Source organism: Chenopodium album, chromosome 16 (genome assembly GCF_948465745.1).
Source record: "Chenopodium album chromosome 16, dcCheAlbu1.1, whole genome shotgun sequence".
In the NCBI taxonomy this organism is placed as follows: domain Eukaryota; kingdom Viridiplantae; phylum Streptophyta; class Magnoliopsida; order Caryophyllales; family Amaranthaceae; genus Chenopodium; species Chenopodium album.
In genome coordinates, this window is record NC_137849.1 from 37,227,073 (window position 1) to 37,245,856 (window position 18,784).

Consider the following 18,784-nt stretch of genomic DNA (forward strand, 5'->3'; position numbering starts at 1 on the left):
TATCGAATCCGCCAATGACCTACAAATCCATTTTAATTTCACACTAAATAAGTTTAACAAGGTATGGGGTTCTCAATCCATACAACCACAATATAGCTCAAGTGGTTAAGGTGAAACTATGAAATTTTCACCACCGCCTAGTCGCCCTTGTGGCTCTTTAAACACGAAAAAAGAAATAGTATGAGTTCTTAGGCCCCGTTCACTTCACCTTATTTTTGCTGAACTGAAATTATTTTTACTGAAACAAAATTATATTTGCCGAACTTAAATTATTTTTACTGAAATTAAATTAATTTTACTGAATTGAAATTATTTTTTGCTGAACTTAAATTATTTTTACTGAACTTAAATTAATTTTACTGAATTGAAATTATTTTTTGCTAAACTGAAATTTTTTCTACTGATTTTCTATTATAATTCTTTTGTAAAAAAATTGAATTTTACTGAACAAAACTTATTTTTATTGAACTGAAATTAATTTTAGTGATCAAAGCCTTAGGGGGCGTTTGGTTCGCACAGTGGTATAGGTTTAGAATCAAGAATAGGGTTAAGGTGGTATCGGGTTGGAACTTGATACTTAATACCATGTGTTTGGTTCAATTCTGGAATGAAATATCATCCCCTTAATTTCATGTATTTGATACCTAAGGGAATGGAATGAGCCAAACCCACCTCCCCCCCAAGGTTTCCAAACCCCATACCTCATGGGTTTGAGGTATGGGTTTAAAAATCAAAATTTTGACAACCAAACATATGGTATGGGTTTTGGTCGTTCTAAACCCATACCTTATACCTATAATCCGCGAACCAAACGCCCCCTTAATCAATTCCAATATGTTAAACCAAATGACCCCTTGATTAAAAAAACCCCAAAAACCTAGAGCTGTTCTCTGTCAGTTCTCACTCTATATCAGTTTCCCATTGAAGCGCACTCCATTGAAGCAACTTTTTCCTTCCATTGAAGCAGTTTCTGAGGTAAGATGTTTGTTTCTTTTTGTAATCTTCGAATTTCAGTCTCAAAGTCTAGGGTTAATCGTTGAATTAATTCTCAGTTTACTCAAATTTTCTTCTAAGCTCAATTATTCTACTATTGTTATACAAGTAATTACTAAACTCGATTTTGTAGCTAGCGAAGAAAATTATGTGACCTAATTTGATTATTGAATCAAATGTGCCTTCAATGTTAGAATGTAACTATGAAATTGGACCTTTTCTTCCTAAATTTATGTAATTTTTGAGCCTAATTGATAATTGAATCAAATTTGGTTGCTAATATGTTGCAGAATCCTTTTATGTTAGGATTGAACTATGACATTAGGACCTCTATAGTTTTCATGGTCTAATTAGATTGTAGAACTCTCCTGTTTACGGGGAGAAGGCGGTTCGGGACAATGGTATTTGGCATGATGGATGTCAAGGGAAGATAATGGTGGGGATATGAATTGGTGTAATTTGTGTGGTGGGTGTTACAGATTGCAGATGAAGTTTCTTATAGCTCGGTTAGACCGTTAGGCTGAGAGACATAATGAAGGATGGAGGGTGACCAAATGGCGCTGTTTAGGCTACTTTCCTCTCCAAGTAGTGAATCAAATACCCCTTATCCTATTAATAATGATCAATATTTATATGAGTTTTACTCCTAAAAACAGAACAGAACAAATTAAAGCCAGAAAAAAGTTTATATTGGCTCCAAATAGGAAAATTAAGTAAGATCAAATTAGAAAAAAAAAGATAGACCATATCAGATCATATCAGGAGAATTAAAGTGAACTAAACAAAACCTTCTTACTATTATTTGTTAGTTTAACTAGCAACTTTGACTCATAAAGGTATGGAGGTGGCAGCTTCTCACACCATAATTGGGTTATCTTCATCATCAACCACCTCTCCAGTTTCTGGCTATGGTGGACTCTTTCTTCAGCAACGTGTCCACTTACCAAAGAAAAATGTCAGAGTCAAGTCACCGACAACCTTCTCTATTCATGCGGTCGCTGGTGGCGGAGATAATGGTTACCCTTCTCTCTCTCTCCTCACTCTTCAGCTATACGTGAAGCACATCTTTTCAATAGTCTGACTTAAAGTTGTTTGCACATTGTTGCTGGAGCAAACAGCTGTGACATTGCTGGATTACGGTGCCGGAAATGTAAGGAGTTTGAGGAATGCCATTCGCCGCCTTGGTTTCGATATCAGAGATGTGGGTAATTTATTTCCTTGCATGCTTTTAATTATCATACGAAGTATTTATTTTCCTTGCATTCTTTGTTTTTTCATTATGTATTTGCTTAGCATTCTTGTAATCACTTTGCTTTAAGGTCTGTGTTCAAAATATGATGATGTATCAACTATCTGTGTTAATGAGTAATTGAGGATCCTCAAAATGTAATTCTATGGATAAAAACACTGATGTCGATTCTCTATGTCAACAAAAGAGGTTTGTAAGAAAGAGAAGAAATAAAAAAAAAATTTGAAAGCCAATATTAAAGGGGGAGATAAACAAATATAAATGATGAGTGGGGATCATGGCTTAGGAGAGAGAAATTTAAAAAATTTAGAGAAGGTTACCTAATATAGTAGCGATGCATTTATGTATGAACGGTTGAATAAGGCAAGTGATGCAATCATTTAAGAAAGGGGGAGTATTAGAGTATAGAGTTAACTATTTGCTTTGTCTCTAGTATATACGATTTATTTTTTGCAGTGTGTAATCTCTTGGTGTTTGCAATTGCAACATGTGAAACAAAATCCCTAAAAGGATGTTAATTTGATTTGCCCATTGAAAGTTTTAAGAAGTTACTTCTTGATTTATGAGAGCTGAAATGGAAAATAAAAAACAATATTTAAGGGCATTAAAAAATATCACTTGGAGTAGATTAGAAATTAGAGAATTCTGGTTACACTTGTTATGGAGCTTTATCTTTGTTGATGAGTAATTGAGGATCCTCAAAACATAATTTTATGAGAAATTTGCTTACGTGGGCCTAAGGTGCACATGCGCCTCAATGCGCCTTTTTGAATGCGCCTCGCCTAGGGCTAGAGCATAGTGTTCCATCCTAATCGCCTAGTGCCTTAACGCCCTTTTTATACACTGTCTTGAACTCTGCTTGCTAACAAGTTTTTTTTTTTAATTTTTAAATTTTTTTTTTTTAATTTTTTAAGCTTTGATAGAGGTTATTTAAAAAATATTCACAAGCCACTCTCGCATGTTCTAATCGTCATCTAAGGCATGAGACACCAGATTTGGATTATGTGATGACTTAAGCATTGAAAACACTAATTGACGTCAGATACCAACTCATTCGATATGTGCTCTTCTATATTATAAAGCAATTTAAACCTTTTAAAGTTTTAAATCTGGATTGTAGCTCATATATTTGGTCATGGAATAAAATTTGTTACTTAATCAATTTTTTATTCTATTACATCATTCATCATTGAAATAACTAATTTGCCTTTGTTAGTGATTTTGGAAGATTAATGTTCCTTCTAAGTTTATATTACCTTCGTTTCAATTTATTTGCAATGTTGTGAAAATCACCAACATTTAGGTGAAATTTGTTTGTGAGTGGTATATGGAAAAATAAAGTTGCATTTGATGAGGAGAGATAGAAAGAATGAAAAGTAAAAAAGGAAGAAAACATTTGTTGCAAATAATTTGGCTTGCTCAAAGTTGTTTGTGCATGTTTTATGAGGATAGTGGATATGTATCAGATATCTTATACTCCTCTTTGATAACAAATATCACTTGTTTGATACTAACATTTACTATCAAATATTTAGGTCCAAACACCCGATGATATTGTGAATGCAAATCGTCTTATATTTCCTGGTGTTGGAGCATTTGCTGCAGCAATGAATGTTCTAAATGAAAAGGGGTGAGTTGTCTAATTGTCTTGCAAATTGTGTTATTCTCAAAAGGCTTTTAACAATCCATTCACCTTTTTTTTTTTTTTTTTTTTTTTTTTTTTTTTTTTTTCTTGCTATTATTTTGTCAGTTCCATCGTATTTGGTAGATTATGTATTGATCTTTCCCTGTAATTATTGAATAAGTTGTATAGTTCTACTAGAATAGATGCTCCTTTATTTCAATGACTGATTACCGATGTGGATAGAAAAGCCTTTCTATACAATTAGAGGTTTAAATTGAGAGTTTCTAAGCTCTAGACTCTCGTCAAGCCTTTTTTGTTATCATAAATTTAAGTTTTTCTTTATCTCCTGGTATCTGTGTGGAGTGTTGAATGTTGTTGATGAACTATGTGTACATCTCTTTGTTTAGGCTTCTTATTCTGCTTAGCATTTTTATTGCATTTCGAGTTATATAATTTATTGTTTATGTCCAGTTCACGATGGTGCTAAACATATTTGCTTGTAGATGCATCTCAATGGTTATTTTATAATAGCTGAACAAAAACTACAACTTACAGATGAATTGACGTTTTTTGTAAGTGAACAGATGCCAAAGTATAATCAATGGGTAGCAAATCCTGATCTAACAAATAAGCTTTTAGTTAGCATCATTAAGAATATCTTATGCTAAATCATGACTGACTGCCTTTCTCACTTTACTGTACTTGCTGGCTTTTTTTTTTTTTTTTTTTTTAAAAAAAAAAAAGGTTCTGGTATTATATCAATCATTATAAGATTGTTTCAACTTATTGGTTAGTAATTCTAAATTCCTGTTTTTATTGGACGGTCTGGGCTAGATTGTTAATGGGCGTTTTGAAGGCACATCTTATGTGAACCATAGTTGATGTCCTGATACTATCGGGTTTCATAACTGTCATCTACACTTGTTGTTGTTGTTGTTGTTGTTGTTTATTGCTCTCCTATTTGTGTTATATCAATCTTTATATGTTTGGTTGATTCACTCCAAGATCAAACCTTATTTCTGTTGTCTTAGCTTTGTATGAAAGTCAAATCTTGTAGTTGTACAATGCTTTTTTTTTTTGTTTGTTTTTCTTTAACTTGCGCCTTTTTCTCTCAATATTAATAATATCTTGTTTGTTTTTCAATTGTCCATAGGATGGCTGATGCTCTACGTGATTACATCAAGAATGATCGCCCTTTCTTAGGCATTTGTTTGGGCCTCCAACTGCTTTTTGAATCTAGTGAAGAAAATGGATTTGGTAAATGTTTTATCCTTCATTTATGACTTTCTTGTTCTTGTTGAAGCATTGAGATGAAACTTTTGACTAAAAGGTTGTGATGATTTTGGCTCAAAGTATGGTAACAATGGTAAAAGTATGATTTTTTCATATATTTGTTTTGTTTTGTTTTTTTAGAGGGGGGGGGGGGGGATCAATTTTAAATTTAGCACTAAACTAATGATATTCCAACGTTATAAAATTCCTCAATAGTATGATGAATAGGACTGAAAAAGGTCTGTTATATATAAGTGGGAAAGGCAGAAAATGTGGTATTTTATCTTATTTGACGAAAATTGTAATTATTCTCACAATTAGATGAGAACAATATGTTTGGTTAAAAATGTGCGACCTCCGAATCATAAAGCTCTCAACACTTTCAATTTTTGAAAATTGAAGAAAGTCTAAACATTTTAAATTTATTTCAATTTTGCCAAATCTCATCGACTACTTTACCTCTCTTACCCCACAATGTATTATATGTATACCTTCCAACTCACACACTTATAGCATTATCTACCTTTTTCTTACACCTTTTCACCACTGTACATACCTCTCTTATTTTATTCACCTTTTTATGTGTCCTCACCTTTTTACTTTATATGGCATGCCGACTCTTATGGCCATATGCTTTCTAGCAGGATGTAAACATTGGTGCAGAAGCATTAATTTTATCTGGCTTATTGTTTTTATCATCATGGCATCACCTGAATAGCCATCAAATAGCTTGTCCCCTGTATTTGACTAGGTGATGCCTTCTTGCAATAATTGTAACATAACCTTCAATCGATTAAATTCTTGGAGATTGAGGCTGCAATCAGTATTAAATATGGAAAAATGATACTATATGTATGATTTATTATATCTTTCGATCTGAGCTTAATTGCCACGATAAATGTTAGTGCCATTTTGTTTCATGACGTAAGCTACGTTATTAAATTTAAGCTAGGTGATTAAAAATTTAAAATAGCCTTACATTTTTTATTTGTTTATTGATCATCTCAATCTAAAATTACGTCTGTATCCGATGCCTTCATCAGTTTGATGGCATAGTATTCCATCAACATAAGGCTGGCTTTATTTCATTGTATGAAATTTGATTGATATGTTATGATCAATTGTTTTTTTTTTTTTTTTTTTTCCTTTTTTAATTTTATGAATAAAAGGCTTCGACTTGTCCATCATTAGTTGTTTTTCCTTAGTGAAGGGCTTAGGTTTGATACCCGGTGTTGTTGGACGCTTTGATTCCAGTAAAGGATTGAGAGTACCGCATATTGGCTGGAATTCCTTGCAAATTGAGAAGGATGCTGGAATTTTGGAAGATGTAGCAAGCCGTCATGTCTACTTTGTTCATTCTTATCGTGCCATGCCTGTATGGTTTCATTCTGTTAATTACCGATCACAAGTCAAGTGCTTACACTTTCCTTAAGCGCCCTCCTGTTATGTTGTAGCTAACTGTATTGTTTTTTCAGTCCCATAGTAATGAAGAGTGGGTGACTGCAACTTGCGACTATGGAGACAAATTCATTGCTTCTGTCCGAAGGGGAAATGTGAATGCTGTTCAGTTTCACCCAGAGAAGAGTGGAGGCAAGACGTTTTCCTTGTATTTTAATTATTGTTATGGGTTTCATATCATGATTTATCCTTCCTCCTATGTTTGACTGAGAATAGTTAGCGTTTTTTTTTAATTTTCAGAGCTGTTTGGAACTAACCTATATGATTAGAACTATTGGTCATGACATAAGAACTCTATCTTAATTTTTGTGGGTATTTAGTGATATTCGAGTAGATGATTACGCTTACCATACTTATGGCTTTGCTCGCTATCACGGGGTGATGCTGCGGGAACTGAAATGTTGCTTGATCGTGAACTTATAGTAATAGGGATATGTTTTTGATTTCTAACACTTTCTAGGATCTTACAATTATTTTATGCTATTACAGTAGTTAAAGTAGCTTCTTAGGGGCTTAGAGCCATTACTTGTAAAACGTGGGGAATCCTTCACTGAATAGCAAGTAACTTTTGAGTGAAACATGGGTTGTAATGTTCAATGCAGGGTAATTCAGTGTTGGAATGTTTGCTTTGGATGGGATCGTGGGTTTTTGAACACCCATACATTTGCACAAAAAACATTTATAAACCATGATCTGTAGTTATTCTATCAATTTCAGTTCTTTCAACATATCTTTAATTTGCTACAAGTGCAACATGCTTAGGTGTTGTTTGGTTACCTTTAGTTTCCATAGGCACTCAAAATTCCCATGAATTTCCTTTTGGGTATGTTGTTTGGTTGACAATAAAAATTAAAAATGGGGGAAGTCACAATTCATGGGAATTTCCACTTCCCACAAAATATGGGAAGTTGCTAACCCACCCCACCCTTGGTCATTCACAATTGTTAGGATTTCCAATTCCCACACGACAACCAAACACATTTATGTAATTCCTAGTAATTTTTATAAAGGAAGTAATTTCCCATGAATTAGAATTTCCCATGGAAATTTACTTCCTACATCTACTAAACAAGGCCTTAGTCTTTTAATCATTATCTTCCACTAGCGTGATGACATTCTTGCTTAAATGTAGTTGCAACTTATTTTACTTGGATGCTCTTCAGGTTTGGTAATATATTAGATGTCTTTGTATTTGTACGAATTTTTTTATATGATGGATTGATAATCTTTTAATTGACGTACTATATTGCTTATGAGCAAAGCAAATTATTTACCGAGGCAACTTCGTATGCTTATCTGTCTCTGATTGAATCTAACAGATGTTGGTCTTTCTATATTAAGACGTTTCTTACACCCGGAGTCCATATCAAAGGTAGTTTGTAGTGATTTTGAAACATAAATACAATTTTATCTTGTATACGCTTGCTAATTTTCAATCTAAGAACTTAAAGCTTGTTGCTTAACAGAAACCAATTGAAGGAAAAGCATCTAAATTGGCAAAGAGGGTATTTTCTTAAAAACTGTTACTTTGTTTCATTATTTCATTTCATCAAAGTTTACAGGTCAAGGTCACTTGTGAAATTTTTGTCTCTCTGATTTACTGTTTGGAGCTCCAGTGCCTCCATAATTACTAGTTTAACTAGATCCTCAATATGTTCATTTATTGAGGTAACTTGGCATATTATATTTTAAGTTGCATATTATATTTCACTATATTCCGGAGAATCCGGACCATGTTAAGAACTCAACTATGGTTCTCCTGGAAAGTCATTTTTTAGTCCAAATTGTATATTCGTTCAAAGAACAGTTTCTGTACTGCTAGAGTGCTAGATATTGAAGTTTCTGTGCTTTATATTTTATTGAATGTATAACTTTGCTTCCATTGGACATGCTAAGTTGGTGAACATGTTTTCTAGGTGATTGCTTGTCTTGATGTTAGGGCAAACGACAAAGGAGATCTTGTTGTTACAAAAGGAGATCAATATGATGTTCGAGAACAAACAGGTGAAAATGAGGTATGTTGTTACAAAAGGAGATCAATATGATGTTAGAGAACAAACTGATGAAAATGAGGTACCACATAAGTTTCTTTATTGCAATTTATGATGCAACTCAATGTGTGTCCGCGATGAAAGTGACATAATATCTTATGTTTCCATTTGTTACACGTAATATTACTAATATATATGATTTATGATGCATAATTTCTCACGGTTTTGCAAGATAATTAAACACAAATTATTAACAATATCGGTTCTATCAATTGAAAATCCCTAATTATACAGCCCAACTGAAACGATTTGGCCTTGTTGAGAAAGTCAGCATGGTCTTTGCTGCTTTCTAGTTTTATGCTATCCTGATATCTTTGTCAATGATGGTAGCCTTCTACTTTATTCTATGTTTGGCCATTTTACCCTCTTACCCCATAATATCTACACATTTCTGCCAACTCTCTCTTTACTTTATCCACTATTTTCTTACTCATGCTCTCCTTTTACTTCATTTCTCTTACTCTGTTTCCACTCCCTTGAATCATGAGTCTAGTAAGGGGGAATAACCAAACATGAGTCTTTTATTTAATTTTTTTTTTATTCAAGCCTTTTCTTTCATAAGTTTCTCTCTCCTTAAGAATACCATAATTGTCCCTTTTGCCTCACACCCCTTCTACTTTAAATAGTAGATTTGATTTTGCCTGAAATGCTTAGACTTGGTATTGAAAATCTTGAATTAGGTATTTTGTATCTTCCTCTTAAAACTCTTTGCATTAAACTCTCATCATTGACTGAAACAAATTGTACAATAGGTTGTTTTACTTTTCTTTTTTCTTTTGCTTTTCTCCCTAGTTTACTTTAGCAATTGCTGATTGTTGATGGAGTTTTTTTTTATTTTTTTTATTATTTTTTAGGTAAGAAATCTTGGAAAGCCAGTGGAACTTGCTGGGCAATACTATGAAGATGGAGCTGATGAGGTATGTGTTTCTCTGGTTGAATGTATACTATAGTGATATTGTACTTTAAGAGGTTAAAGCTGAAGTTATCCCTTCTTTTGTAGATCAGTTTTCTCAACATCACAGGTTTTAGGGACTTTCCATTGGGTGACTTGCCAATGTTGCAGGTTTTTTTATCGAGCTTCTTTGGCTGCATTGCTCTTTTACTTATTTTTTTTTTCTTCTTTTTTTCCTCTGCATGTTAATCTTTAAAGTTTAGCTTTTTCTCCACTACCCATTGTGTGTGTGTGTGTGTTTGTTTTTTATTTACTAATATTCCATTTCTGTTGTTCTCTTATTAAATTTAGGTTCTGAGATTTGCTTCGGAGAATGTTTTTGTTCCATTGACTGTGGGAGGTGGCATTAGGGATTTTACTGATGCAAATGGAAGGTAAATACACCACTTTGTTCGCATGAAGTACCATAAAAGACAGCTGACTAAATTTGATTTTGCTTTTGTTTCCCTGTCAGGCACTACACTAGTTTGGAAGTTGCTTCAGAATATTTTAGGTCAGGTGCTGATAAAATTTCTATCGGTAGTGATGCTGTTTATGCTGCTGAAGAGTACTTGCTAACTGGAGTATGTCTTTTTAAGACAATTTTTTGATATTTTGTTTGCTTCTTCGTTGTCGGTTTTAGAGTAGTTTTTGACTGAATTATGTAGGTGAAAAGTGGAAGAAGCAGCTTGGAACAGATTTCACAAGTTTATGGCAATCAGGTATATCCTGTAGTTACTTGTGCATTTTTTCTTTTACGGTTCATCTTAGCTGCCATATTTCTAGATACTCTTAGTACCATGATAATCAATGATAAAGGAGGCAGTATCTGATATTTATGTTTGTACTTTCTCCGTTTCAAAAATTTTGGAACACTTTCCATTTTGGGAAGTTTTGAAAAATTGCAACACTCTAGTTAGCTTCAAACTTTCACCCACCCAAATACGCCCTTCTTAGTTTATAAAGTATGCCCAAAATGTGCCTAGGTGTAAAGTGTAACCTTGCCACCCTTAGTTTTAAAAGGCGCAAGACGCACCAAGGCGCAAATGGTCCTTGCAGCCTAGGCGTGAGGTGCAAGGCGAAGGCGCATGTATTTATATATTTATTTCAAATTATATTTTACTTTGATTGAATACCAATTGAAAAGATTCATAATTAATTAAATAATGATATATGTAAATCTAAGCTTCTCAGGTAGTCTGAATTTGTAAAAATGTCCACCATTCTTCAAAGTATAACTTAAACATTTTCCTTGAGGCGCACCTTACCCAAGGCGCTTTGAGGCTCACGAGGCGCGCGCCTTCTGTAGGTGTCTGAGGTAAAGCCCATTTCCCATAGCCTGGGCCGAGGCGCGCTTTTTAAAACCAAGTTGCCACCTTATATGACAAGGAAATATTCGAATGGCCTTTTTTTTTTAAATTTTTTTTTTTCAAATTGAATATCACCCCATATTTAAAGTGTTAATTCTAGCAGAAGCCCTCTATTGATTGAATGTGAATTCATGGGTGGCTAAACCAATTAGGGAATTTGGTGGTTGTTACTACAATAGAGATTGCCAGTGAGCAATCTTTGGTGGTTTTCAGCGCCAAATTTGCATCCTCACACAAAAAATGTGGTGTTTTTGTCTGTATGTGGAAAAAGAGGGGGGGGGGGGGGGGATTTTGTCTTCTGATAGGTGTGTTCCATGCATTTTTCTCTATTTACTGGCCCATCTTTCTTGTAAAGTATACTAGTATTTATTATTTTGTGATTTAGGCCATTTTAGTTTGCCTGCTTTTTATCCGTTTGGCATGGTACTGTCAAATTTTTTTAGCAGTATCTACTTATTTATTATTGTTGTAGGTGTGCATGTAATATTTGTGATTGAAATAAAACAAATTCAAATTTAGGGAGATTTCATGAGATACTCGTGTACTTTTGCCATATGCACAATACTGTTTTCTATTACGATTGTAATGGTGTTTGCCTTTAGCGCTCTTTAGTGAAGGGGTTAATATGTACTTCCTTTTTTTAAATTGTACCATTTGGGATTTCACGCTTGCCAATGCATTTCTTTGGAGATTAATTTCTTCAATTATACTTGAGTAAAAATCATTAAAAAAAAAAAATTGATATTGAAAAACTAGATGTTGAGACGAATTTAATTAGATCCCACATGACTATGTTTTCCTTATGAATAAGTCACAAAAGATGGTCAAGGATATTGTGTGAATAGTGTAAAAATCTAAATGGCGCAATTAAAAAAAGAAAGTAAGTATTACATATTTCTCTACTTAAAATGAAATGGACAAGCCTATTTTCATGATGCTTTTGGCCAAAGGATGTAGAAAATTGTAGCCATCTTATTATAGAATCTTTTGTATACTTGTGATATATTTTCACTATTGTTGTATGCATGCAGATGATCCAGCTAGTGGTACTGTTGTGCTGTAAAAAAAAACATTTCATTTTGAATCACATAATAATTTCATTTAGCAATGCTGTATTTAAGAGATTAATGCATTGTTTTGCAGGCAGTTGTGGTAAGCATTGATCCCCGTCGAGTATACATAAATACTCCTAATGATGTGCCATTCAAGTCTGTTAAGGTTACTAATCCAGGTAGATTACCTTTCATGGTGTATGCTAGTTTGATTTTACATCTATTACATGCCGAATTGCTGGCAAGATTACCTAATTTGAACTTAATGATTTTCAATGTCAGTTTAGTTAAAATTAAACTCAAGTATGATTTTATGACAAATAGTGATTGTCAATTTTTTATTTGTTGTTGGAACCAAATATGTTGAATCTTGAATCATTTGGTTTTTACACGGCTCTTTTGTGCCTAATTTATATCATGATTGCCTTAGTATTCAAGTATAGGACTTATTGCGCTTATATACTGTAGTTCATGATGTTTTTATGATTTTCAATTGTTTTGAATATTTACATATCAAAAATATAATAAAATACAGAAATTTGGTGTTTGGCTTTTTAATGATCACAACTCACAATAAGTTGTCAGCATTTTGGGTGAAATCTTGATCAATATCTTCATTCTAACTCCAATTTAAGAACTATGGTCCTGTTTGACAATATCTTGATTGGGATCATCCTTTACATCAAATTCAGATTTAATATGTCTTTTGTACCTTGTATTAATAGTTGTTGTACTAATTTGTCAATCGGCTATAAAAAAAACTGTTGGACTAGTACTTGTTTTAGTTTGAGGTTTAACATTGTATTTGTTAATGTATATTTTTTTTTTTATTATTTTTCTCTATCTTCGATCATCTCATGTTCAGATAATGTATTCATTTTATTATTATTATTTTTCTAAATGCCATGATGGTTTTCAGGTCCAAATGGAGAAACATATGCTTGGTATCAGTGCACTGTAAGTAAATTCTCTGACCTGCTATGTGATTACTTTTAATTCAAAGCTTAATGTAATTGCCTCTTGGAAGACTGTTTTATGTCCCTTGTAATTGCTGAATATATTTATGTTTTCCTCACATTCAAATAATCATGGATAATAGCTATTCTCTATCACTATTAATTTTAGATGCAAATAGAACTAAATATTACGTATATTATGACTCCTAACCTTTTTAGTTTGATGTCACCTACCCTAAGCTTGAGCTCTCTAAGGAATTAGCAATGATTTTTATTCTAGGCTTTGCTATGTTTTATTATACATGTGATCATAGTAGGTCCTTTTGAAGTTATTTTGAATCTTTTGACCGAACATCTAATTTGAATATAAGAGGGTATGAGTTGTAGACAATGCATGAATGAGGGCTGTTGTACTTCCCATTGTTGCTCCACATGAAGAGTTAGAGAAGCTGTTGTACTTCCCATTGATTGCAGTAGTGTATTCAAAGGTTTGGACGAGAGACTCTTAAGGAACATTTTCATGTTAACAGTTTCTCTGTTGCTTGACTCAGCCCCCTAAGTTTTTCTATTTTTCCTGGTTGCAAATTTGAGACGGAAGGCAAAAGTTCCTTCAAAGGTGAAGCTTTTTTCTAACATTGGCAGTAGGAATCGTAGAATTAATACTAATGACATTCTTCAAAGGCATAGGCTGACTATTTCCTTCACCTGATGTTTCTCTAGTGCTAGTCTCTTGTTCACAGTTTTCCTTCATTGTGAAATTGCATACTACCTTAGGTGGAGACTGGAGAGTGGCTAGTATTCAAAATTATGGATTGTTGGCTACACATTTGTTTTGCAGGGTTAGGTAAGGACAAGGATATGATGTGGTGGTGCATTGCTTTCTGGCAATTTTGTAATGTGTTTGGTGAATTGAACCAACTAAGTCATCTTGGTGATTTCCTTTTAAAATCCAGGGAACTAAGCAACCAACCACTACGACTATGATGCAAAACCATATTTCCTCTGTTCCCATAATATTGCAACATGGGGATTGTGCACGGATTTTAAGATGACGAGAGAGATAAAGAGACATAGAATTAGAGACCCATGTGATGAGAGAGATATAAAGAGAAAGCATGCACAAATAAGGAAATGTTGCAATACTTGTGAAACTTCCTAACATGTTAATTGTTGCAATATTGGGGAACAGAGGAAGTATATTATAAAATGAAAAACAAAAGAGATTTTACAAAAGAAAAAAATCCGATTCTCACCAAATTTATTTATTTATTTAATTTTTTTTTATCTTTTAGACTCAATGAATCATCACTTTCCTGACATGAATCATAATATAGGCTTAATTATGAATCACCATTTTCTTGACATGAATCATAATTCACACTTAATTATGGCACCATTCTTTTGCTTCATGTATCATCCTATTTAAGAATTTTTACCTAGGTGCCACTTGTTAAATTGCCTATTACTTGCACCTTCATGAGGTGGTGGTATACACCTTCAGTCCATTGGGTCATTGGGATGAAGATGTTGTATGAAGGAGTTTGGTCCCTATATAACTTTACACAAGGATTAGATAAATCGAATTCCCTTTCTCTTAAATGTTGTATGGTCAACTCCATTAATGTGATTATGAGGGAAATCAACAAATAGTTTGGTGTATAGTGATTTTCCATGGTAGAAGTGTTTATGTAACATATAATGTTCAAAATATTAACTTTCTTATCTATCTAACTGAACTAAAAAAAAAGAGTATTAAAATTAGCTTTTCATCTAGTTTATATAGAATATGAAATACTCCGTACTAATTACTTTTTTCATCAATTGATATGTTTAGACTTGTATGTTGGTCTACTCATCGTTAAACACAATTCAATGTTGTTCCAAATGCTACGTGATAACTAGTCAATGAGATATTGCACTTTCTTATGTTGATTGGCAACAAACATGTTTATGCTCCTTTATCAAGCAGGAGTTCATAAAAGTCAGTTGAATAATGTTTCTGAATTGTCTAAGCTTTGCATGGTGCTATGTTGGTGTCTAAAATTTTATTAATACAATGGTGCACATGCTTTTTCTTTCTTAAGGTCAATGGTGGGAGAGAAGGCCGCCCAATCGGAGCGTATGAGCTTGCAAAAGCTGTGCAGGAGTTAGGAGCTGGTGAAATATTGCTGAACTGCATAGATTGTGATGGTAGGCGTTCCTGCTTGACATAGAATTGAATGTCCTAAGACTCTGAATACTATGCTTGGCGTGACATAGCTGAGAGAAACATGTATACTTTGAATTAAGAGTAGTGCTGCATGTATTATGGACATGTTTTTGACTTAAAAACCCTGCTTGTATGTTTTTCCTGTTTGGATTTGGTCTATTGTACTGTTCCTTCTAGATCAGTAGTAGTTGCATGAATGTGCTCTGTTATTCTTCTCTAATAAGTGTTGTTTCATGATCATTAACGGAAAACAATTATTGATTATGATCTTCTGTCATTGAAGAACCCCTAATACTCATGCTTTAGCCATTTGTCAATGTCAATTTGCTTTTTACTTCACATTTCCAGTCTTAGAGGTCATATTATGCATTCAAATGATCCTTGACTGGGTTCTTTAGTCATCTTGTGTAACTTTTGCAGTTGGGTGTTATTTTTGTATTCAAGATTACACAGTAGGATTTCTTTGTTTATTTAGTTTTTTTTCCCTCTCGTTTCACTAGGGTAAAAGTTTGGATTCTGATTTGGCAGTTTTACATGATAATATTGACATCAATTTGTTTCCTGACCAGAAAATTAAAATTGCATCGCGTGAATTATGATTCTCATTACCTCCTTTCTTGTGATATGTTTCATTATGCCAGGTCAAGGAAAAGGATTTGATATAGATCTTGTAAACCTCATCTCTGATGCTGTTAGCATCCCTGTAATTGCAAGTAGTGGTGCTGGTTCTGTTGAACACTTTTCAGAAGTTTTCAAGAAGACAAATGCTTCTGCTGCTCTTGCTGCTGGGATATTCCATCGCAAGGAGGTAAATTTTACCCATGGATTCCTCTTTTAATAGCTTTCAAGCTTCCAAATGACACTTCAGAAGGATGATTTGTGTATTATATCTCATGTAGTAGTTGGGATTTTCCTGTTGTTTCCCCTCTTCTGCTTGAAAAATGCTTATAAGTTTACAACCCTACTGGCTATCAGAATTCAGAAATCATAAGCAATTCTGTGCCTATTTCCTTGAAATATAAAATACATCCTCTGCCTGTTAATAAAAGTAGTATTGGTGGTGTAATAAGAGTATATGACAACTTGTTGAAGTTTTTCTTTTTGAACATTTACATCCTAAATCTGATTTAATTTCCATAATCTGTCACATAGGCATATTGAAACATGTTATTTGTGGGCAGGTACCTGTTCAATCTGTGAAGGAGCATTTATTGAAGGAAGGCGTTGAAGTCAGAATGTGAAGTAATCCTACTGATATGGGGTGAACCTTAGCCTGGTTGAAAGGGAAAGTCGTCTATTTTTTGGGTGGAAGTCAGATTGATAGTTCTGTTTTGGTGTTGTATGTTGTACTTATAATGGTCTTCTGCCTAGTACTCGCTCTGGCCCCAACAGATTGTCTATAACCCTTTTCTTCACTTGTTTAAGGCAAAGCCAAATCTGTGATCACGGGTGGGCAATTTTAGTGATGAGGAAAGAGATAGAGAGCGCAATTTTTTAGGGACAGAGGATCAAGTTGATAATCTTTCATAATCAACTAACCTCGAGAGTTTCTACTGTCAGGGCAATTGCGTGAATTTATTGGATTCTTTTTTGCAGCTCTAATGCTTGATTCACATACCATTCCCCTAATTTTGTAATACATACATTTTGCCTAATTTATGAGCAATAAATGTTGATTTGGCATACATTTTGCCTAACTTATGAGCAATGAATGTTCACTTACCATTCCCCTAATTTTGTATTATGAGAATCTTGAATGACCTAGGAATTTTAACTTTAAATTCCAATTACTTCCTCCATTTTGCACTTTTTTGGTGAACTAATCAACTTACCACATTTGCATTTCCTAGGAATTTTGGGTGTCGGTAAATTAGTGTAATCAAACAATACCTAAGAGCATATCCAATGGTAAGCTACAAGAGCTTGTTGCTTACCTTGACACATCAAAATTTTGAGCTAGTATATATTATTAAGCTACAAGGTGCTTTAATGGTGAGCAATAGAATGTTGTAGCTTGAAAAAATAAGTAAATAAATTAAATGATTTTAATTATACACATATTATAATATAAGTGGATGAAGTGTTCTTTGAAAAATCAAGCAAAGCTTGATGTAGCTACATCAATATTGTCACTCCAATGGTAAGCTACATGCTTACAATTTAATTTAACTAGAATGTGCCCGTATTAATGCACGGGTTATAGGATAGGATTAAAAAAAATATAAAGTATATAAATAAACTCAAAAATAATAACAACAAAAACCAAAATAATGAAAAAAACAAAAAACAAATTAATTACAAATAAGAAAGAAAAAAAAAAAAAACAAGTGTTGAGTTCATATTAAAAAAAAAAAAAAATAATAATAATTTAAGTCTTGAAATATTATGCTAAATAAATCTAAGTCTTCAATTAGATTATCCACACATCTCTCGTTTCAGATAATAGAATTCTTCCTCCCATCTTACTTGTAAAACAGATGCAACTATGATATCATCATGTCCTATCTCAGGAAGACAGGAACATGTAATATGAAAGTGAATGTATTCATCAATCGTTCACTCAGATACTCCTCTAGAAAGTAGTCTCTAGTCTCCAAATTCCTGTTCTAAATAACAAATGTAGCCATTATGCAGGTGAGTAATTCCTTAATATATATGATTAAAGGATATACTTACATCATTTGTCATCGCTTAAATACTTGATATTGGACAACCGATAATCATCTCAGCATATTGGCCAAAGAGTGTAATAGACAAGGTATTTGTAGCGTCACCAATTTTTACATTGATTCTATATCTGTTATTATTGATATGAAATAATTGGGTATAGTGATATGTAAAGCACGTTATAATTATATTTTTTAGTAAAATAAGGAAAATTTATAAATAATAATCCCAACTTTGCTCCATTTTCTTTTAATAATCCCAATTTCGGATTATTCTGGAATAATCCCAACTTTAGGGGTTGTTTATTTTCTTCAATCCCAATTACCGGTTACCTGTTGAACAAGTTAAATTCTTTTTTTTTTTCTTTAAATGCCACATGTCAAGTGCCAATTAGCCAAAAAAAAAAAAACTAAAACAGAAAAAAATTATAAACAAATCAGAAACCCATCCCAGCTCAGCCCCACCCCTTCCCTGACCACCCCAGCCCCACCGCCACCGGAACCCTAGCTACCCTAATAATCTTCTCCCGCACCGGAAAACCCACTCCCCTCCTCCTATCCCGTAGCCCTTCCCCCTTCCCCGTTGAACCACCTCCACCAATTCCCGTAACCCCCTTCCCTTAAAACACCAATGTTTTTTAAAAAAATTTAAAATTTGTTTGGATTATTCTGAAATGGGCTAAAGTTGGGACTTTTGCGGGCTGCTGTGATGTTGTTAACGGTAAGGAAGAGATGGAGTAGTTGTTGGTGATGTTCGACTTTGGTGGTGTTGTTGTAGTATGGTGATGGTGGTGACGGTTTACTTGGTGTTTGTGTGGGGAATGGGAGGGGGTTTCGGGGAGGCAGAATAGTGATTTAGAGGGAATGGGGAGGGGCGGCGCCAGGGGTGGGGGAGGGGTGTCAGGCCGACGAGGTAGGGGGTTGGGATGGGCGGTAGAGATGTGGGCTAATGG

General features: G+C 33.8%; 1 protein-coding gene across 1 annotated transcript; it reads left to right on the forward strand.

Annotated features, from left to right (window-relative positions):
* Positions 1-840: 840 nt before the first annotated feature.
* LOC145586438 (imidazole glycerol phosphate synthase hisHF, chloroplastic-like) lies at positions 841-16,909 on the forward strand. The gene is made up of 20 exons (XM_081643277.1): positions 841-975; positions 1,830-2,009; positions 2,112-2,194; positions 3,778-3,872; positions 5,020-5,123; positions 6,344-6,513; positions 6,614-6,728; positions 7,916-7,968; positions 8,063-8,101; positions 8,513-8,611; positions 9,502-9,564; positions 9,648-9,710; positions 9,891-9,973; positions 10,054-10,162; positions 10,247-10,300; positions 12,092-12,179; positions 12,920-12,957; positions 15,041-15,146; positions 15,807-15,973; positions 16,347-16,909. The coding sequence occupies exons 2-20, from the start codon at positions 1,832-1,834 to the stop codon at positions 16,404-16,406; spliced, it is 1,767 nt and encodes a 588-aa protein (XP_081499403.1). The 5' UTR covers positions 841-975; positions 1,830-1,831; the 3' UTR covers positions 16,407-16,909.
* Positions 16,910-18,784: the final 1,875 nt, after the last annotated feature.

What these genes read in the sequence shown, in the direction of transcription:
- LOC145586438 (XM_081643277.1), top strand. Translation starts at nt 1,832, where the DNA reads ATGGAGGTGGCAGCTTCTCACACCATAATTGGGTTATCTTCATCATCA. An exon ending in TTGGTTTCGATATCAGAGAT is followed by an intron (nt 2,195 to 3,777) that starts GTGGGTAATTTA and finishes TCAAATATTTAG; the next exon opens with GTCCAAACACCCGATGATAT. An exon ending in AATGTTCTAAATGAAAAGGG is followed by an intron (nt 3,873 to 5,019) that starts GTGAGTTGTCTA and finishes AATTGTCCATAG; the next exon opens with GATGGCTGATGCTCTACGTG.